We start from the raw sequence: 22,980 nt of genomic DNA, 5'->3' as shown, positions 1-22,980 counted from the left end.
CCCGCCCAGTCCAACTGGAGGGGAGGGAGCCGCACCGCGCAGCCGCGGGCGCAACAAGTCCCTCCTCCGCGGTGGGCGGGCGCCCGCCCGCCCACCAACTTCGCCACCCCGGCCTGTGCCGCCGCCCGCGCCGCGGGCTCCTCCCGGGAGGGCGGGCCGCGGCCGGACGCGCCGGCGCACTAAGCGCCAGAGGGCTAGGCGCGCGGGGGTCTTCTCCTTGAGTGCGGGCCGGACGCGGATCTAGCCGCGTCACGGAAAGACGCTGACCCAGGAACTCCGGACTCTGAACTGCACGGGAGACGTGGGGCGCAACGAACAGGGCGTTGGAGGGTGTTGGAGACAGCTGACCCAAATTCAAATGACGGTTCTTCTACTTGGTAGTTGGTGATGCTGAGCAACCTAAATTCTCTGAGCCTGTTTCTTCGTCTGTAAATAGAGACAATATCCTCATCACAGTGCGGTTGTAAAGATTAAATTGCTTAATGCACATAAAACGCTTTTCAGTTAGAAATCACATGATCAAGCCATTTTTCAACTCCATCGTCCTCAGCAGGGACATACCCAGCCTCCGAGTTCCTATAATGGTGTCTGTATGAGCCATTTCACCCAGATACCTAATTATCTTGTAAAACTGTTGGGAATACTCATTTTGCCTCCTTAAGGAGGCTGTGCTTGTAAAGTTGAGGTCCTCTTTACATCTTTTTTTGCCTTCTTCGCAACTCATTTCTACCTCCAAAACAATTTCGTATTCTTCTTACAGAGCATTCTCATCAGCTGTGCATTTCTTCTCCCTCTTCCTTAGCCATATTAACAGTTAATTCGCTTATGGAACATTTGTTAGAGTAACACTATGTGCCAAGTGTTGTGTGAGTACCCTGGGGTATAAAGAAAGACGCCTTGCTGAAGTGTAGGGTGGGACAGCGGATACTTGTAAGTGCAATACAGACGATAGGATGTGAGCCTGTAAAGGTATGGGTACACACACAAAGGAGCAATCAGTTCTTATCTGGGTGTGGTCAAGAGAAACTTGATAGCTCCTTGGCCCGAGTCTTGAGGAGGATTGGAGAAGGGGAGGGGGGCGGGGCGGTGAGTAAGGGAAGTAATTCCACGCTGGGAGATCGATGAAATACGCTCTTGTGTTTAGGGGAACTGTGAGAAGTTTGATACTCCCAGCTAAGTGATACCAGCAGCTAAGTGAAGGCAAGAGAGGATATGATCAGTGATAAGACTGTAGAAGTTGAAGGGGCCAGATACCTGAGTGCCTAGTTTAGGATGCCAAGGAATTTGAACTTAATCTGGCAGACAATGGTGAACCACTGAAGGGTTTTTTAAATTAGGAAGTAACATGATCACATCTGGCTTTTAGGGAGCAGATTCTGGCTGCGGTGTGAAGGCTGGGACAGAGATTGAGACTGGGGCCAGGAAGCATCTACAGTGCCCAATAGGGAAAGGAAGCTTTCTCTCTCTATCTCTCTCTCTCTCTCTCTCTCTCTCACACACACACACACACACACACACACACACACACACTTCAGGGAGAAAAATCATGCTGTTAAACTGTTCAAATTCCATTTGGAGCTCTAAGAGTTTGGCCGTGAGAAACAAAGCAGGGCAGTGCCATGTAACTTAACAATTCTCCACTTGAAATCCGTACACCATGAAAGTGCTGGCTCTGTGACTCTGGAGAAGTCATCAAATTTAAACCTGTCTCTTCCCTTATAAAAAATAAAATGTCATGCCTTACCTGACAAAAAATGAAAAACTAGGATTCTATCAAGATGTGTGAATAGAAAGAAAACATACACTTATTCATTCAATAAACATTTATTGAATATATTCTACATGCCAGACACGGGGCTAGAGTATACTGCCGCCAAAGGGGGGACAGGCAGATAAAAACGATGACAATATTAAGTTATCCTTCCACTACACCTTACAATTCTTAGGGAAATAAAGATAAACGTAAGGAGATACAAAGTATAAGAATGGAAAATAGATTTTGAGGTAGAAAACTAAAAGATATTGTACCAAGAAACTAGATTAAGAATCAGTACTCAAACGATGTTTGATATAAAGAGATGCTAACTACAGTCGTTTTCTATTTCAACAAAGAAACTAAATGTAGTGAAAATAAAGAATAATTTAATGACCCACAGATTGTTAAAATACTGGAATGGCAGTATTCATTTCTGCAAAACATTATGGGAAGAGCATATTCAGAAAAATAATCATCCATTTGCTTAACATCAGGATCCTGGACCATATCATCCCTTTAGGTTCCTTTTAATCCTTTGATTAAAAAGGAAATTCTGTTGAAAAAGTATATAAGGTATTCCAAAAATAGAAGTGATCTTTGTATTACCCACACTGTCTTAGTGGTTATCTTGGAAGGTAAGGAGCTGTGTGCATGCCCTTCTGATCATTTTTAGGATTCACATATTTTCATATTCCTAAAATTATTTTAATATCATAACAGGTAGGTTTTTTTTTTCATTTAATCTGTATATGTATGTATTCCTAAATCTATTTTTTTATATCCAGACCATCGTCTTAATTCTCTAATGACAGGCTGGCTATCTCCAAATTTTTAATCAATTTTGATCTTTCATCCTGTAAAAAAAATAATTTAAGGAGACAAAAAGAAATAAAAGAATAACAATAACTGTTGTTTAAATGATGGAGATAGAAATCTTTTCCAGGATCTGGAAAACTCTCAGATCCAGGATAATCAAAGTCTCCATAATCTTATATTCAAAAGCTTAATCTTGACTTTTCTTACACCTCCTAGTACATATTGGCTATATAATAGACATTCAATAAACGCATATTTTTATTTGTTTTTTTATGTCTTCTCTAAGTCACTCCAGAGCAAACTTTGGGTCCTACTCAGTATTTCCTTCCCACCTCTGTCTACATTCAATTACTTGATTTTTAAAAGAAGACATTCTACTGGGAAAAAGGAAAATTCTGTACCTTTTCAGACTAAACTTCAAAAACATTTTTATATAACTTCCACTTTATAAAGATTTACATATAATCTAATTTAATCCTTATAACATTTATATGAAATAGGAGATATTTTACTCTTTTAAACAACAAAGAACCTGAAATTCAGAGAAGTTAGTTAACCACATTAATAATGAAGATCCATAACATGAATAAAAATTTTTGAGGATACAAAATCCATGTTTTTTTCTTCTATTATACCATGCTATATGAACAGATAAATGCTAAACTGAGTGATGCAAATTAAGAAAGAAAAACATCAATGTTATATGAAAACCTGTTGAGAGGTTTAAAACCTGTTGACAGATTAAAACAAAATTTTACAATCAAAAATACAGGTCAGATTAGTTACAGAGCACAAAGACCCAGAAACTCAGACTGAAAGTAAAAATTATTCTCTCCTCCAGCAGGCTTCTAGTGAAATTTCTCCATTTTCCACAGTCCATTTCTGAAAGACCTTGTGGGACTGGAGGAAAAAGACAATAATGTAGCCAATTTAAACAAAAAGTGTTTCATTTTAAGTGTTCATTCAGACCAGCAAATTTGGGAAGAGGGTGGGGTCAGAGTAGGAAGAGAGTAAAAAAAACTGAAAAAAAAAAAAAAGCTCACCTATAAACCACAAGATTAGAAAAAGTGGTAGTAGAAAATGAATGAATGGGGACATCTTAGCTCCTATATAATCCCCAAATTTAGCTGGTGTTCATAGCCACAAGGGAGGGAGAGTATGGAGAGGTTAGAGTGGGGAGGAGAGCAAGAACTATCCTGTGGACCATCTCTGTATTTCTTCCTGGTTCAATCTTCATTCCGATTACTACAATAGATTATAATCTATGATTTTAAAATAAATGCTATCAGTAAATTAAAAGCTAGGTATGCAGGGAAGTATAGTCATGGGGAAAATCAGAATTCAAATACATATGCACAAATTCTCCTAACCCAGGTTCCCAAAAATTGAAGTCTGAAAATAAATGAATTCTAATACCATCACACTTCAGAAGTCCAGTGCTTAGCTGAAAACAATCAGAATTCTAGTTATCCATCTTCTTTTCTATACAGAAATTATATCACTAGACAGTCCTACAATAAATGGGTTTTTTACATTTCCATATTTTATTTATTTATTTAAGCAGAAGGACGGGACAACAAGAGGGAAACATCATTGTGTGCTTCCCTCTCGTGCCCCAAACCTGGGGACCTGGACACAACCCAGGCATGTGCCCTGACTGGGAATCGAACCAGGGACCCTTGGTTCGCAGACCAGCACTCAATCCACTGAGCCACACCAGCTGGGGCTACATATTTTAAATAAAGTAAAAAAAAAAAAAATTTGTTCTAATTAAGTGCCCCTTAAATTATCCTGTACTAGAAACACAGGTCGTTATTTTTTAAAATTTACTTTTATTATCAAAGATCAAAAACTACCTCTTAGGCCTAAGGCCAAGCCACTCTGTTCTTAAACTCAAGACTGCTTTCCTTTAAAAAAAAAAATGCTTTCACTGCTATTTTGTCCTTTAGGAGTCTTTTTCTCTCAAAGTGGTTTTAAACACTATCCCAACTCTTCTCAACCTTGCTGACTCCCAAGTAAACATAGGCTCATTTCATTGCTATTATTATGAATTAAAAGAGGGTAGTGAAAATAATATATATAAAAAAGTCTAAATAAATCTTGGTACCCAGTTTAGTTTCTAAACTGTCTTGCTAAAAGAGTTAATGGATGTATAAAGATGGTATGGTAGCTTTCATCCCAACTCCCTACTTCCAAGGTCAGCAGATCTAAACCAAGGTATAATCTCAAGACCTGCCAAACTTGGATATTATTGCCACTGATCAGGAATTCCAGCTGGAGAGGCACTACTTTACTGGCTCCTTGCCCCAGAAAGCTCCTGTTGGGGCTTATCCTCACACCCTGAAATAAAGCAGTTTTTTTAGCTTTTTAAAAAAATATTACTATTTAGCCTTATTTACAGAAGAGATTTGAGGAACTTTATAAGAACACAGGGGAGACTGTAAGTAGATAAAAATCTGAATCTAGGAAAAATAAGTTAGAATATAGACATGCAGGCAGTTGTATCCTACATAACTATTAAAAGTAAGTTTAATTTTAATCTGAGATTTCTCATGACTAAAGCAAAAAATTGATGATTTGCATTGTCCATAAGGAAAAGGCAAATTGATTTCTCAGAAGTAAAACTTTTCCTGAAACAGGTCTAAATAAAAGCCCTCATTTGAATTCTGAGTAATGTAATGTTCCCTCAATAATCTTCACAAAAAGACAACCACAGAACTCATTCAGCTGTTTGCTGATTTTTAAAAATTTTGTTCAAGAAAATAATAACATCACATTACATGGCTTAAAGTTTTAAACTTTGCAAAATTCAAGCTGGGAAATGAAACAGTGCTGGCTAAAACTACTTGTGACACCCAACATTACCATCTGTAACTATCAAGGTGAGATCCTAACATTCTCGGTGTGGACCTGCAGTGGATACTTTGGCCAAGATGAATTTTCTAGACAAGAAAGCATAACAAGCACACCCTCCTCACTGCTACCTCTGTATTGTACAAATATTTTTATTAATGCATTGATGGCACTGTAATAATTTAGAGATCTCTCCTCTGAATACATCTTTGTCCTCTTTGTAACCAACCCCAAGCCCAGTGCCTAGAATACAAATACTCAATAAATGTTCAGAGTTGAATAATACTGATTAAGGAAAAGGCAAATTGATTTGCCTTTGATATATTCAGGAAAATACTGAAAGTATTACAATGATAAAACAGCTACTATAGTCTACAGCTACTGATGGGAGGGGCAGGGATGGGACTGGGGTGGAGGAAGGGGGAGGTCAGAGAGGAGGAGGGTAAGGTACGAGGACCACCGCCAGAAAAGGATTCAGAACATGAAATATGTGCCATGGCACTGAAACCTTTCAGAGCTATACTTGATTTTTCCATAGTTCTTATCACAGCTTTCATATGCTCCAGAATTAGCTTATTCCATAAAGGCAGGGATATTCTTCACTGGCTAAATACAATGCCACATTAAAACATAGAGTTTCCATTACCTGGGCTAGCAGGGATGTGCATTCAGGGAAGTAAAGTGTTAATGCAATTCAAGGTAAAACTTCTCTATGGCAGCTCTTAAAATGAACTGGTTTTGAAGAAAATCATTCTGAAGTTATTATACATACTGCTGCCCTAGTGAAGTCTAAACAACTGAAACTTCAATGATTGAATCATTATGAACGTATCATAAAATGTTTTTAAATATTGAGACAAATATGCTCTATTTGTTCTCTCTCCATTCCTAGTGATTTTTCTCTATTATCCAGATTGCATCCCAACGCCCCATTATCTAATTTGTGCTATTTGTGCTTTGTTCTTCCCCCATTTCTTCCCTCATTTCTTTCCCATTCCTATTGTCCTTGCCTTTGGTATTAGTGGGGCTTATTTTTCATCAATAGCCAGTGAAGGCATTCTTTCACTTCCGCTTTCACGAAGTGATCAGTCATGTCCTATATTCTGTAACCTTCATCATCTCTCGATCCTGCTCAGCTGTTTTTGTCACTGATAACTTTTCCACACTTCGATTTTCTACATGTGTTCCAGACAACAGAAGGTGCTTGTATTTAAAGGGATGAGGTAGGTGGGGCAATGCTAATAAGTCAGAGTATTATTTTATGGTTATCCTTATCCTTATACAAACTTACTTTTCTTTCTCCTAATTTTCAAAGCACAAGTTGTTGTCAACTTCCCAGTTCCTACATCAGGTTTTTAAAAGACTCTGGAGAAGAGGTAAGTTGCACACCAAGAAAATAAGTAAAAAATGGCCTAAATGGAAACTAAGGGGTGTCCAGCCCGTGCCCTGCATTTGGCCCAGGATGGCTAAGAATGTGGCCCAACACAAAATCAGAAATTTTCTTAAAACTTTTTTTTTCATCAGTTTTTGTTAGTGTTTGTGTATTTAATGTGTGGCCCACAGACACCAAAAGGTTGGACACCTCTGTTAGCATTAATGCATATAATATGCAAAAACTACATTCTTTTTAGGCAATAAGGATTTTTATATAAAAGAAAGGCAATATGCAATCAACTTAGAAATGCTGTTTTTCTTCCTTTTTAATGTTTTCACTTTGTCTACTATCATCACTATAACTTTAGGGAAATATTTAATAAAAATAAAACCTTTATTTAAGTCAACTATTTCTATTGTGTAATACAAAAGGCTTTAAGAGTATGTGCTCTTGTATGCCTTAAATTGTATCTTCACTCTTACTTATATCAAAATATGGTAATAAACTCTGAAAATCATCCAAATTCTTTTTGTAAGGGATTTGGTTAAAAAAAACCTCCATTGCTAAAATCACAGGGTAAATTTATGAAACAGAACTAAAAATGTACCTTAAACCCAGGCTCTGAATCTTTTCGAATATTTTAATATTCTGTGTAAATATTTAGGAGATTTCGGACTGCTTCCTCATTTGGAAATGTTTGAGGTAGGGTGAAGGCAAGTAAGATCATTATGATTAATGAAAGGAAAACAAAATTTTAAACTAGCCAACTAGATTAATTTCTCCTGTGTCATAGTGCATACCACCATGTGCTTCAATTATAGAAAGACAGGCTGCTCTGGGATCAGAGCAGACACCTGATGTAGAAAATTCAGTGTAACCTGCAGAACACAATTCCCTTCAGTCATCCAAGAGGGCATGGAAATGATTTTTGTATTTTTGTAGTGGGATTGTACTGATTAAGACAGTAAAGGCTCACATTTACTGAGTATCCAGTATGTGTCAGGTAATTTTAAGAATTTGATATGATTGGCATTTAATCCTCCCAACAACCCTATGAGTTAGATATGATTATCATCACCCTGTTTAACACATGGGAAATGACCTTGAGTGATTTCCTCAAGCTCACTTAGGTTCTACAACAGGGATTCAAACACCAGACACCAGTTAGTACTCTTAATTCCCATGCTACATTATCTCCCCAGTAATACAGAAAGATGACTGTGCTCCCACCCCACATTCAGGTAAAATCCCACCTTCTGTCAAATTTTTCTCTTTTGCAGTCCATTGAAAATACATCCTGAAAGTATTTGAGCATCATCAGAAGATCCAGTACCTCTAAAGCATAGTTTTGACTTAAAATTTAGGATATTTTCCCTATAACTATTACTTGTAATTTTTGCTGTCTAAAAATAAGTATATAAAAAATATTTGAAACACATAAAAAAATTAAGACAAAAAGACTTCATGTTTTAAAAGAACATAACCAGTTAGTTGAGGTTCCACTGAAAGTATCTTATAATAAAAACAAATTTTAATTTGTCACTTAATAACACTAAAGAATGAGGTATATAAATGCTTTAATCACAGACTTTTACTGTATGCAAATAACTGTTTTTCACAACTACATCTTACAAATAAGACAGTACCATTGTGCCTATAAAAAGTACTGCAATTAAACAGAAAATTACATTGCCACATGAAACCACCAAATATCACAACGGTCAGGGTCTACAGCTTTATTTTTTTCTTGAAATGCTATCATGTCTTTATGTGATATTTCGTATCCAACTTATGTTTTTAAGTTCATTTATACTGCAGAAGTCTCCTACAGGTGGCTATATATTAAGCAAATGGCTAAGAAAAAGCAGGAGACCCTAGGAGAACTTAGGAAGTACTGTGTGGTTTCTAGGTTTGATTTTTAAATATAACATAAAACACTTTATTAGTTGTAAACAAAAATGCAAAATCTGTAGTCATAAAAATATTTTATTCATAATTTTGCATAATAGTAAGCGGGGCTGTAAATACTTTTCACTTGGAGATATTGAGAAATGCATAAACTGGCAGATGTGTCTGTAAGCAGGGCACTATGATTTTCATAAGAATTGTTACATTTAAGAAGAGGCCAATTAAACTGATTTTAAGACTATTTGTTCCCCAGTTCTGTGCAACAGTTTCCTTTTCTGTATTAATTAGATTCATACCTCTATAACCCTGGATAAAGTTTGGGGCAAGGAAACAGTGATAGAACTATTAAGTTAAAGCTTTTCCAAAATTACAGCTTTTAAAATATGGCAGGTTTCTTTTCTCTTCTGCATTGGCCAAATGCTTCAATTATAATTAATTGAATTTTAATTTTTTATATAATACAGAAAATACCAGTGTTCAATGACAATAGCACTAAACCTGAATTATAAAGCTAAATAGTCAATGTTTTATTGTTTACTTATGTGAGAGTAAACATTACAATAAATGAATGTTTTGAAAGATAAGAAAAAAAAAATAAAAGATAAAACCAGAAATATAATTCAGGAATAATAATTTAGTAAAATGTGTCAAAAACATTGGCAATGGTTCATACAAATTCTTTATTTAATAACAATTTTCCTATTTAACCACACCAAGTACCAGCAGGTGTATTAAGAGGATAACCATTAAGAAAATCTTGTTGCAGCAATAGTTGATTAAGTTGATCTTTGACTTGTATACATATAACTATTTGTTTCACAATTCTCAAATAATACATATTTAGGCAGCTTGCACTATGTTATAAAAATTTAAATTCGTTACATGCCAATAGTAGAGAATTTAAGATTTATGTGTTAGAATTCACTAAACTAAAAGTGAAAATAGACTTACCAATAACACTGCAATAATGAATAAGTCAAACACATTTTCATGGCACCTTTAACTGTGGAGACCAAAATGTTAAAGTCTGGAAATGTCTGGTAGGCACAGATTGCAATAAAATCTAACAAATTCTAACAAATTCCTATTTTATGTAAAACGCAAATTATGGATTGTGCATGAGTATGTTTGTCATGAAAATGTGGTAATATTGGCATAATCTGTGTACTTGCATGGTATGATAGAAGTGACTAAGAAACTGGAGAAAATAAACTTTAATGAGATTCTCCATTCAATGATGAGGCTTCTCCTCTGGGTGAAGATGACCTGGACATTCCCCTCTCTGTATTATCAGAGCTAGAGCCACTCTGACTGTGTTGATCTCCAGAAGCAGCACTAGATGCAGGCGGTGACTTCGTTTTCTCCTTAAAGTCTGTAATAATCACTGTCAGATCTCCAACGGTAACTTCCAAATGCTGAGCACTACTCCGATCCACATTTTTCAATCTTGGCCTAAACATACAAAAGATGATAAAATTTTAAACTAGCTTTTCTGTCTAACTTTCTGTACACATAATGAATAAATTAGGTAAAAATACTCTTAACAAAATGAACACATCTACTTTTTTTATGAATACATCTATGCTTAAAGTTACACATTCATGTGTAACTAACTAGCCACAAAAATATCATTAAATGTTTCATCATTAACATTAATCAAACCAATCATGAAATCTTCAAAGTGACAAAAAAAATGTGACACTCTGGAAGCAACAGTCTCTTAATTGCGCTTTTATAGCTTTATCATAATTTTGCAGACAGATCGCCAACTTTATTAAAACAAATGTTTTAGACCAGCAATGACAGTTGCATCACAGAGGAAGGTGGTAACAGCTAAGGCTTCGTTATACAAAGGGCTCTTACTCCACTGATGTGCATGAATAAGGGCACCCAGATTGTCTGTTCCACCCAGATCCATGACAGTTTAGATAGATTAAAGCCCGAGCAAGTACCTATGAATACTGTGAATATCACTCCTGGCTTTATGAGTGAAAAAGCAATAGATTCCCCTCCCCCACCCCATAAAAAAGAAAAAAAATAGCTCAAATGTAAATGTCTTTTAACCTAGTAAAAAAAAACAAAACAAAATCCTCACATTTAAGTTTGTATTTGTGGCCTCTGTTTAATTTCTAGTACATCTTTCAAATTTAAAAAAACCATCCCATGATACTTTATAATAAAGATGAAATTTTTACTTCCACCTTGTATATATCAATGTTAAAAGAAATAAAATGGTGAATTTTATTATTTCAAAAGTGCCATAAAATACTCTAAATTTACCTGGTTTTCTTATGACTGTTCTTTTTGCTAGTTGTTTCCTTTTCACTTTTTTCTTTTTCTACTTTATCTTTTTTCTCTTTCTTTGACTGTGTAGGGGGCACAAACTGCTGAGTAACCTGCTGTGCAACCAACTGGGAGACAGGCCGAGGCTTCCTGTGTGCATGTTAAAAAGAAAGGTTTTTTTTTTTAATATTATCACTTAATATATATTCTTTATGAGAGAATACCTCAAATTATGAGGATACATATTACGGTTTTCAAGTATTAAAGTTCTTCATATGTAAGGTAATTCAGATGCACAATTTAACAAATATACACACATAATTATTGTTTTCCTAATCCAACAAAAATAGAAATATAATAGTTGAAAGTTATAGCCCAAGATATATGGCCAAAACATTAGAATATAACTTACATAAATCAATGTGAAAATTATTAAAAATGTGTTATCAAACTGAACATTCATAGGAAAACACATATAAATAAACAAATTTTAAAAATTAAACTTGAAAATTTACACTGAAAAAATTTAGAATTATCCCTCCTCCCTCACAAAACCATGTGTGGCAATGATTATTTATTGTTGTTTTTTCCTTAAAATCTTTAATTTATTCATTTAATAAATATTTGAGTGTGGAAATTTCTCAGTCCTTAGCACTCAATTCCTTGAGGTACTTGATGTATCCAGCCAAATCTCACCATACTTTTGTAACCTTGGAAATCTACCCAGTCCTTTAAGACATGCCTCCTCGTTCACTTACTAATTTAAAAGATATTTACTGAAAAACTACTGTAGGAACTGCACAGAGATACCCGAAATGTTGCCTGGCTTTAACCTTGGTGCCAGTACAAGCTATCACTCTATTGGCACAGATTAAGGATCCCTTCAGCTTTATGGGAGAACTTGGGCAACTAAGGTCAAGATTCAAAGTAGTGTTTAAGTTCTTAAAATGAGAGACAAGAAGACTGAGAAAAGGAAAAGGGAAGGAGGGGAAAAGTTAGGGAGGATAAGAATACATTTCAACAGATGATCTATAAACAGTAGTAATTTTATTGTCTGGAAAATCCTGACCCTATTTTGGTCAGTAGAGTTACTAAAAATTGGTTCCTATAGATCAAGACAAAATAGAAACCAATGAGAAAATACTATATAATCTACAATCCAAAATTGCAAGGAGCAATCTTTTGAAGAAGGAAACAGGAAACGTAATGTGTAAAACAGATTTCAGCAGATGGATAATGAATTTTGTTTAGAGCATGAAGAGTCTGAAGTACCAGAAGGATATCCAGGAAAGATGTCCAATACACAATTTAAAAAGGTAGGATGGACATAGAAATCACAGTTAATGATGTAGATTAAGAGTTACACAAATGAAAGTGACATTGAAAGCATGGTAATTAATAGCTGAGCTTATTCAAGAAATGAACTTTAAAAAAAGGGGGTTAAAGGAGTTAAATTTTTCAAATTTAAGTTATAACAGGATCATGGGGAAGGCTTATTAGCCCTACTCCCAGGGTTCCTGATTCAGAAGGCCTGAGAAAGAATCCAATAATTTGCATTTCTAACTAGTTTCCAAGATATGCTGATACCTCCCCCATCTAGTCACCACACTTTGCGAGGAAGTGAAGAAATACAATGTCGCTACTACTATAGCTTAAAGCTTAAGAAGAAAAGTGGGAAGTGGTGGAGAAAAAAAGCAAGGCTGGATGCCTAGGAAGGAACCTGATCATGAAAAACAAAGGGGTCTGATTTCCCCTTAAAAGATGGAAGAAATTCAGTTTTGAATTTTACAAAGACTATTGGCAGCAGTCTTAAGGGGAAAGGTATACATAGGCAGTGAAACTATTAAGAAGCTACCTGAAAATAAAACTAAATGTGTTGTCCTCCTCTAAAAAAAAAAAAGAAGAAGAAGCTACTTTATTAGCTCAGGCAAAATTAAAAAGGGCTTGACTTAAGGAAGCAGCAGTGGAATTATTTAAGACACTGAAGAAGCAGAATCAAGGGAAAAGGATGGACTAAACAAGATGTGCCTTCCTCACTTCTCAATCAACTAACATTCCTCTAGCAAAACATACAGAAATCCTGGATGTAGCCAACTTTCTGTGGGAGGGGAAAAAAAAAAAAAGAGCCCTGGCTGGTGTGGCTCACTGGATTGAGCACAGGCCTATGAACCAAAGGGTCGCCAGTTCCATTCCCAGTCTCCGGGCACATGCCTGGGTTGTGGGCCAGGTCTCCAGTTGGGGGCTGTTAGAAGTAACTGATCAATGTATCTCTTACACATCAGTGTTTCTCTCCCATTCCTTCCCCTCCCTCCCTTCCCCTCTCTTTAAAAATAAATAAATTATTAAAAATAAAGACACAAATGCTGATAAATGCTATGAAAAAAATGAAGTAAGTAAGGAACAGGGAGTGTTGGGGAAAGGGTTGCAGTTTTAATTTTGTCTTGTTTCCTCTTCTAAAATAAACTCCACAAGAAAAGAGACTGTATTATGTACCACTGTATAACTAGTACCTAGCATAGTGCTGAAAAAATACTAGATAATTAATATTTGCTAAAGACTAAAGAAATGATAAAATCAGGTTTAATGGCAAGGGAAGATTTTTTTTTTTTTTTAAGAAAAGATGTACAGTAATGTCTACACTTACTCATTGGCCAGGATCAACCACTTACTAGAGAGAAGAAAACAAGTAATGAAAAAGTAAAAGCAGCAAGAATTAACTTCTCTTCTAATAATGCTGTAATATGGAAAGAGAAAGAAAATTCAAAGGTGTGCCCGGGTTGAGAAAAGATTTGTTTAGACTAGTGCCTAGTGAACAGTGAGTCACCTAAAACTCAAAGCCACTCCAAGATACAAAACCCAATTGAGGTATAGTAATCATTTGGCCTCCAAGGTATTGGGGATCTATGGATCTATTCCTTCCACAATAAATGAAGGTTTGACAACTTCCTTTACTGCTTTTTGTATTGTTGCTCCCTTTTGCATCCCAAAATTTAAAGCAAAGTTAATTTACAAAAAGGTTAATAAATTAAATTGAATTATAAAAAAATGCAAATATTAAAATTTACATTCTTTTGCATTTAAAATCCTGAAGTTTCAAGAAATAAATTGATGTTACTTACTCAGTAGCCATTAATACTAACTTAAAATATATAATTTATATTGTTTACTTAGTGCTGCCTTGAAGTAAAATTGACTTTTTCTAGGTTTTTCTGGATTCATTAATGACCTTGATAGATCAATGCTGTCCCCCGCTCCCCCATAAAACCTACATATCTCCATCATGGATACTCACTCAGGTCACGAAGATTTTCAAGACTATAACTACTGCACTGTGGTTAGGTACAATGTTTTTATAGCATGATCAATCACTCTCCCTTCTCCCCTTCAGCATTTGTCTCCCAGTGGGTACACCCATCTATTTTGTGACACTGCTCCTCAAGATTCTCATTCCAACTTCTATGTGAGAAAGGGATAATCCTAATTCCCCAGCTTCATGAATCCTGCAATACAACTGATGCCAAGTCTTTTTTATATTTAACAACTTTCATGTCTCCAGAATGTTCCTAGAATCATTTTCCCTTTTTATGTGGCCCATATAAAATGAGTTCATTAATGTAAAAATAAAAGCATATTAGTAAGGCAGATTTTGCTTCAAAAACCATGAGGTTAAATTAAATTAATAATTTATTTCTAAACAAGTTATGAACCTAGAATTCTTCTAAGTGTTAAACTCTCAGTGTAAGAACAAAATAGTCAGTGTACACTCTCCTACAAGGCACAACCAACACAGAAAGAACTAGTTGAACTACTCAAGTGAAAGACTAGAATCAAGACTAGGTAGAAGACTACCACATCAAACTAGAAATGAAGTAAGTGATAGTAATAATGATCAATTCTATGGTGTAGTCAGGGGAATGGAATTGAAGCAGTAAATCTGACATTTCAGAAGAATAATACAACCTGACATATGCTGAGTAACAGGTATCTAGAACTCTCCCCGTTACCTACTGCCCAAAATGGGAGTTTTTAAAAAAAAAACGGGAATTAGGAAGCACAGTGCTATGGATTGAATGTTGTGTCCCTTTGAGAGGTGATTAGGTCGTGCAGGTTGAGCCCTCATGAATGGGATTAATGCTCTTATAAGAGGCCACAGACAGATCCCTTGCCCCTGCTGTCATGTGAGGACACAATGAGGAAGTGTGTCCTCATCAGACACTGAATCTGCCAGTGTCAAGATCTTATCTTGGACTTCCCTGTCTCAAGAACTGTACGAAATAAATGTTGTTTATATCCTACACAGTCTACAGTATTTTTGTTAGAGCAGCTCAAATGGACTAAGGCAGTTGCAGGAAGCCAAGAACAGGACTATTCTCAACAGGAGGGACTGATGAACTTGGTGGTGCAAGGTTGGGTTTATAAATTTTAAAAATATAAGCAAAGCTGTAATTAGGGCCAGTGGAAATGTGAGACTAGTGGTCTGTTAGCAACCATATAATCATTGTACCTAGTGTTGTTTGTTAATTTTTTAGTAACCAATAAATTTTCTATAGGGGTTCTCTTCTTCCTTAAGAAAAATGTTATTTATTTCTGTTCTTGTTCTTTCTATCTGAGACTTTACTAAATGTATACTATTCCATTCTTTTATTATTAGTTTAATGGTGGCTGATTTTCACTTAAAGATTATAACGTTGTTCCCCTGTTCTACAAGTATTTGTTCTGGTTTAAATTTGGGAGAAAGGAACAAAATATATGTGTATACATATAGCCTAACTATTGAAAGTTTTCTGCTGCTCTCTAGAAGCTTAGTGAGCTTTAAAGATCCTTCACTGAAGACAGAGGGAACAGAGCGTATGATGATCTTTTTATCATATCGAAAAGTGACTCATCTTCACCATGCCCTGTTAAAAAGAAAGCCCTTCTATATCCAGGGAACTTAAGGTCTAACTGTGATCCCTTTTCTACTTAATGAGAAAAATAAGAAGGATGGTAGGAAATTTCAGAGGTAGGAGATAGTTAACTCAGGAAATAAGGGGCAGGGAATCATTTATAAGGCATGCCTTTTTATGTTCAGGAATTTATCATTTGGGGTGCCAAAGGTTCTTTGATAAAAAAGACCAAAAAATCATCTAATTATTACAATAAGTGCTGTCCAGCCATATCCTATTTGCACTCTATTATCTTCTTACATATGTCATGATCTGGCAGTAACTTGTGAAATACGGTATTCAAAATTTTTAGAATCCCTACATGTCTCTATGTATCCATCTTAAAAGCCCAAAGAGACTGTTAGGCAGGTCTGTTGATTTACTGCAACATAAGAAAAAAAAGGAACATTTCAACAACCATTTAATGGATATCTACTATTCATCAGAACAAAATATTTTAGGAGCTTTTAAACCTTTCATGTGAATAGGAGGCTTAATGTATTCCATTTCTAAGTATATGTCTGCCCTTCACCGCCATCACTCTTCAATACAAATTTTATGTGCCGAATACAAGAAAAATGCTTTAAGCTGGATCAATCTCATTACAATTTAGCTTTGTCAAACTGGATAGGCAAAACAAAAACAAACATATAAAACAGTTACTGGTTCTTTTCTAAAAAAGACAGCATGACTCATAGCTCAGAAAGACGTAATCTGGTTCACAGCACTAAAACATGATAAATTGTAGCAATATAATAAATCTCAGTGAGTAAAAAAGGCTGAACTAAATCCAAACCTGCTGTGAGTCTGTTGATCCACTGTCAATAGAAACCCAAAAATCTAACCAAGGAAGAGTTTATAAGCACCCACCCTGTTTGACAAATCTAGGTGAGGTGCTGCAGATTAACCATACAACAAGACAGACAGCTTGTGCCCTTACAGAGTTTACTCAGTGAATGAGAAAGACCCCATACAAAAGTAAACTAAATAAAAGTAAATTTTGTCAAAAGCACTGAGAAGAAAACAGTGTGCTGTAATAGAGAAAAGAGACAGAGGACTTACTATTAGACATGATAGAAACAACTTTAGTTCATGTCTAAACTGTCAGTACAGTAGCAAAAACAGTCACCACCACAGAACCCTTTTTTAAATATATTGTCATTTTATGAATAATTTAGATGAAATAAAGAAAAAATGAATACTAAAAGTTTTAGTAAGACAGTAAACTCAAATTTTTATTCCCTAATAATATGGTTTTAAAGGTATATAAACCCTAGATTACAAAGTTTTTTTTTAATAATGTTAAGTAACTCATCAGTTATTATGTCTAATTCTAGGAGAGTATCTATCTTATACCACTAGTTTCCTGTATTCATATACACTGCTGACATCTTTACGTCCACTTCTTAAACTTGCATTGTCCAAACATCTTTGAAAACCTTGATGGCTCATGATTTTTTGAAGAAAGGACAGCCATTTTCTTTGCTCCAAAATGATCAAACATTTTCATTTTTACACTAGTATACGAAACTATCATCCAGTATCTATCCACTTCTTTTGATGTGAATATCATAGAAAAGAACACCATCATATGTCCTAATAGTGAAACAAGATGGTTCAAATTCGCTATTGCAAAATACTGCATGATAAAATCCCTTCTGTTGAAAGGATTTGTTTCTCACTCATGTGAGAAACTGTATTTCATTTTTGTCCTTAAGCATATATTGCTCATGTAATGACTCAAGTTAGCAAAAAAGTCATCTAGGATATTGCCATTTTAAGACTTTGTCAGAGAGCTAAAGCACCCTGAAGCCAACCAAGGATTAACAAACATAAAGGGATGAAAATTACTCCATGTTGTCAAGTTCCTGGATTTCTCCTCCCAGGCCCTCAGAGAGCATTCTCTTGCTTGGCCCACTCAATGACTCTTTCCCTTCCAGAGTTTCTGAGGTAGATCTTACTTGACAGACCAGTTTCTGAGAATCTGTGATGGACAATCAGAAGGAAAGGAAGTTAGACATTGCTAAAAAAGGTTTTGTTTCTTTGTGGGGGTTGAGAGATTTTGAGAACTGTACCTTGGCAACAAAACTATTATATGAGGGTAGAGGTGGAAAAGGGAAAATAATGACTAAAGATGCTTCCAGGTTGATATGTCTTTTTTCAGTGTTTAAGAAATACAAATAAAGGGCTTGCTATTTTATTTTGAAACTAAAAAAAAAAACACAGTAATTCCTCAAAATAAATTAATTAGCTTTATGGTCTTCCTTCTATGCATGTTGACATTTGATGCAAAGAACACATTTATATAACGTGTCATTTTATTATTTATTTTTAGGTATATTTTATTGATTATGCTATTACAGTTGTCCCGTGTTTTCCTCACTGTATCCCACCCCCTGCCCGGTACCCCTCTTCCTCCAACATTCCCTTCCCTTAGTTCATGTCCATGGGTTGCACACAGAAGTTCTTTGGCTTCTGCATTTTCTACACTAATCCTAACCTCCCCGTCTATTTTGTACCTACCAATTATGCTTCTTATTCCCTTTACCCTTTTCTCCCATTCTCCCTCGTCTCCATCCCCACTGATAACTCTCCATGTAATCTCCATTTCTGTGATTCTGTTCCTGTTCCAGTTGTTTCCTTAGTTTGTTTTTGTTTTTGTCAGGTTCAGCTGTTGATACATGTGAGTTTGTTGTCATTTTACTCTTTGTATTTTTTATCTTATTTGTCTTAGATAAGTCCTTTTAACATTTCATATAATAAGGGCTTGGTGATGATGAAATCCTTTAACTTGACCTTATCTGGGAAGCACTTTATCTGCCCTTCCATTCTAAATGAAAGCTTTGCTGGATAGAGTCATCTTGGATGGAGGTCCTTACCTTTCATGACTTGGAATACTTGTTTCCAGCCCCTTCTTGCCTGCAAGGTTTCTTTTGAGAAATCAGCTGAGAGTCTTATGGGAACTCCTTTGTAGATTATTCTCTCCTTTTTTCTTGCTGCTTTGAAGATTCTCTCCTTATCTTTAATCTTGGGTAATGGTGTGTTCCTCCTTGGGTCCAACTTCTTTAGGACTCTTAGTTTCCTGGACTTCCTGGAAGTCTACTTCCTTTGCCAGATTGGGGAAGTTCTCCTTCATTATTTTTTCAAATAAGTTTTCAATTTCTTGCTCTTCATTTTCTCCTTCTGCCACCCCAATGATCAGATGTTGGAATGTTTCAAGTCACCCCAGAGGTTCCTAAGCCTCTCCCCATTTTGTTTTGAATTCTTGTTCTTTCTTTCTATTCCAGTTGAATGTTTATTTTTTCCTATTGTTCCAAATCATTGATTTGAGTCCCAGTATCCTCCCCTTCACCGTTGGTTCCCTATATATTTTTTTTATTTCACTTTGTATAGCCTTCACTTCTTCCTTTATTTTGTGGCCATACTCAACCAATTCTGTGAGCATCCTGATTACCAGTGTTTTGAACTATGCATCTGACAGGTTGGCTATCTTCTTGTCACTTAGTTTTTTTTCTGGAGTTTTGATTTATTCTTTCATTTGGGCCATATTTTTGTCTCAGCACACCTGTTACATTGTAAGGGGTAGAACCTCTGGTATTCACCAGAGCAGAGCAACCCACCTTGCTGCACTGTGCCACTGTCTGTGGGGGAGGGGTCAGAGAAGGGACAATGCCGCTTGCTGGCCTTTCAGCTGGCTTTCAGTCACTTTCTCTGCTACCCACAAGCAAATTGCGCCCTTCTGGTGCTGATTCCCAGGTGGGTGGGTTTGTGTATGTTCTAGTAGGACCTTGTGGGTCTCTCCAATGAATTCTACTGTGAGGTTGAGAGTTTCTCCCACTGCGGAAACTGCCACAAATTTTTATAGCCAGTGGTTTTGAAACTTTGTTTGCCCGGGGCTGAAGCCCTAGGTTGCAAGGTCTGTCTCACTCCACAGTTGTTCCTCCCGGTTTATCTGCATGCAAATGTGGGACCACTCAGTCCTCCGGCCACCACCCAGCTGCAGGTCCTCTCTGTCTCTGCCCCTCCCACCAGTCTGGATGAATGTTCCTTCTTTAACTCCTTGGTTGTTGGACTCCCATACACTTCCTATTTTCTGGCAGTTCTGGTTGTTTTTTGTTTTTAAATTGGCTGTTATCCTTCTCTTGGTTGTGCAAGAAAGTGAAGCGTACTACCTACACCTCCATCTTGGCCAGAAGTTCCTTATTTTTTAAATGGTTAAAATATTTCAAAAATATTTGTAGAACCCTTGAATCTCTGTGGAATCATGGTCTTCTGTATTTCTCTGTAATGCTACTGATCATTTCATGATGTGTTCTATCTCCCCACCAACTGGACTACATTATTTCCTACATGGGAAAAGATCCCATCTTACCTATTTCTGTATCCCCAGCATCTAGTACAACAGATCTTATATTTATTAGATGCTCATAAATATGTCTTAATGTTAACAAGCACTAGTAATACAAATTAACTATGATGTGGAAAACTATTCATCAATAGCATGAACACTGATTAGATTAGATGCCAACTTCTAGGGGCTTACTTTCTTGAAAAAATTTGATGTCATCTTGCCTTTGAGACACGTAATTCTTTCCCATAAAGACAGAATAAAGATTTTAATGTACATGTCTGCTTTCTATAAAGTTATTATTAAATCAAAGGATAAAGAGTCCTTTTTACATAGTTTTCTCCACCTCCAAATAATGAAGTCATCTACTCTGTTAATACCAGCAGAATCTGACTTATCAGCAAAATTTAAATATTAGCTAGATTAAGGATATTCAAATGTGTCTGTTATTGTTTTGCAGCACAATGATCATTCTAACAAAATGTTACAAGAAATCTCAATACATAAAACTGCAAAATCTAACTTCTACCTCTACAGAGTTCATGTGGAAGCTCCTTAACCCCCATGTGCTCAGTGCTCAACCTCAAATCTCCCAGTTATCCCTGAAGTGTGACTGTGGTGAATACAATGGGAAAACCACTGATCTAACATATTTCCCACTATACTAATTAAATTGCACCTTAGGTTCAACATACTCTCTTCTAGTCATCTGGTTAAGTGTGCTTATAGAATGTATAGAACAATATCTTTCACCATTTCAAGAATCTATGCAGAGTATTTTGAAGAGTCTTTAAGGTCTATATATATATTCAATTTTCAATATCAAACACTTCTGTAGAAGCCCAGAACACAATTTTACCTAAACTCCTGGGAGATGGCAGCAGAGGAGATGATTCCTTGGCAGCACAACAATAGTCTTTGGTAAGTACAGACAAAACAGATGACTATATCTGCTATAAAAACTAGGTTAGAGCATTCAGCAATTAAGTCTCTGAAAAATCCCTCAAATCATTAAACAACATCACAGTTCACTTAATTTGAAAGACCAAGGGCACTCTCTAGAGCTACAAACAGGTCATCCTCAACTTTTCCTTCCCCTTAGCCAAATAAACATCAGTTTTTCTTCCATATTACTGGAATAATTCCTCTTTATCATTCCCATGAACACCACTCTAGCCTAGCCCAACAGCAGCCTCCTACCATTTGCCAAAATTGGAGCTTTCAAGGTCACCAAGAATCATTTTATCATCTCCAGTGATCAACTGTAGCTCTCATCTTACTTGGTCATTTAAAAGGCATTTAACTTAGTTTATCATTCCACTTCCAGCAAAACTTCCTTCACAAGCCTTTAGAACACCACATTCTTCCATTTTTTTTTCATGCCTCACTGGCTACTATTTCACAGTCTCACTTACTGATTCATTCCTCTCTTTCCCAATTTCTAAACTGTGCAGTGCCCCAGGACTCAGTCTTCAGATATCTATTCTATCTACGTTAACCCTACAGGGCAGTTACTACTTGAAGTGTGGTCCACCAACCCAACCAAGGGAATCGACACTGAGAGCCTTCTAGAAATGCAAATTCTCAGACCTTGACCCCCAAAACTGTGGATATTTTTATGCACACAAAACTTGAGAAATGCTGGTCTAGGTGACCTAATTCAGTCTTGGCCATATATACCATTTGCACAATGATTTGCAGCCCCAACTCCAATTACAATTAACCAATGCTTTTTAAAAATAACTATGCCTGGGGGGGGATTAAATTTTATAAGTTGATAAATATTTGTAAAAATGAACAAACATTTAAGAAAACCCTGGATTTTTTAAACTGAAACTAATAAATCAAACATTAATTTTAATAATTTTAATGAAACCAAATGAATATTAATTTTAATAATAAAAATTGTTCTTCAGGACACACACCCACACAACCTCTCACGCTGACACATGAACAAATGTGATTCATGTTATCCAGCTACTCCACACCAAATTATTTATTGAGAGACAAAGAAGTATGTGTCCATACAGAGATTTACATACAAATGTATATAGCAGCTTTATTTGTAATAGCCAGAAACTGAAAACAACCCAAATGTTCATCAACAGCTGAATTAAGGAACTGTGGGATCACTGGGTTATATGGTAACTCTTCTTAATTTTTTAAGGAATCTCCAAACTGTTTCTATAGTGGCTATATATACACCAATTTATTGTACATTCCCACCAGCAGGGTATGAAGGTTCTTTTTTCTCCACAATCTCTCTGACACTTGTTATTACTTGTCTTGTTGATAACAACCATTCTAACAGATGTGGGTGGTAGCTCATTGTGGTTTTCATTTGTATTTCCCTAACAGCTGGTTACCAGAGCTAGTTAATTGTGTACTGTATGGCAATTATACCTCAATAAAAGCTGCCTAAAATTTTTAATCTAATCACAAATCAAATTAAACCATCAATGCCTGAGTCCCACTCCAGAGTTAAATAATAATCTGTAGGGGTGGAGCCAGGCTTAGCAATTTTTTGAAAGTTCCCAAGATGATTGTAAATTACATCCAAGGTTGTAAAGTTCATCCATAGATAAGAACAACTCATCTATACAATGATACTCCAAATTTTATATTAAAAGCTCCAATGGCTCCCCTAAACCCCAGACTTAAATAACCAACTGCCTATTTAACATCTTCACTTGGATGTCTAGTAGAAATTCAAAAT

The 22,980-nt window shown here is 36.0% G+C and overlaps 1 protein-coding gene across 4 annotated transcripts in view; it reads right to left on the bottom strand.

Moving 5' to 3' along the window:
- Nucleotides 1-8,371: 8,371 nt before the first annotated feature.
- The window catches only part of YAF2 (YY1 associated factor 2), an 83,318-nt gene continuing 68,709 nt past the window's right edge, over nucleotides 8,372-22,980 (bottom strand). For 2 of the 4 annotated variants that reach the window (XM_045829350.1, XM_045829348.1), the window contains 2 exons: nucleotides 10,989-11,141; nucleotides 8,372-10,160 (listed from right to left, as the gene is read on the bottom strand). In XM_045829350.1, the coding sequence (XP_045685306.1) occupies nucleotides 9,923-10,160; nucleotides 10,989-11,141 (391 nt within the window). In that variant the 3' untranslated portion in view covers nucleotides 8,372-9,922. Of the gene's footprint in view, nucleotides 10,161-10,988; nucleotides 11,142-22,980 lie in introns of those variants that run through there. The other 2 variants (XR_006784617.1, XR_006784618.1) reach the window with 2 other exon arrangements.

The sequence above is a fragment of the Phyllostomus hastatus genome, unplaced genomic scaffold (genome assembly GCF_019186645.2).
Source record: "Phyllostomus hastatus isolate PE091 unplaced genomic scaffold, TTU_PhHast_1.1 phas_scaffold_93, whole genome shotgun sequence".
Classification (NCBI taxonomy): domain Eukaryota; kingdom Metazoa; phylum Chordata; class Mammalia; order Chiroptera; family Phyllostomidae; genus Phyllostomus; species Phyllostomus hastatus.
This window is presented reverse-complemented; position numbering and strand designations above follow the sequence as displayed.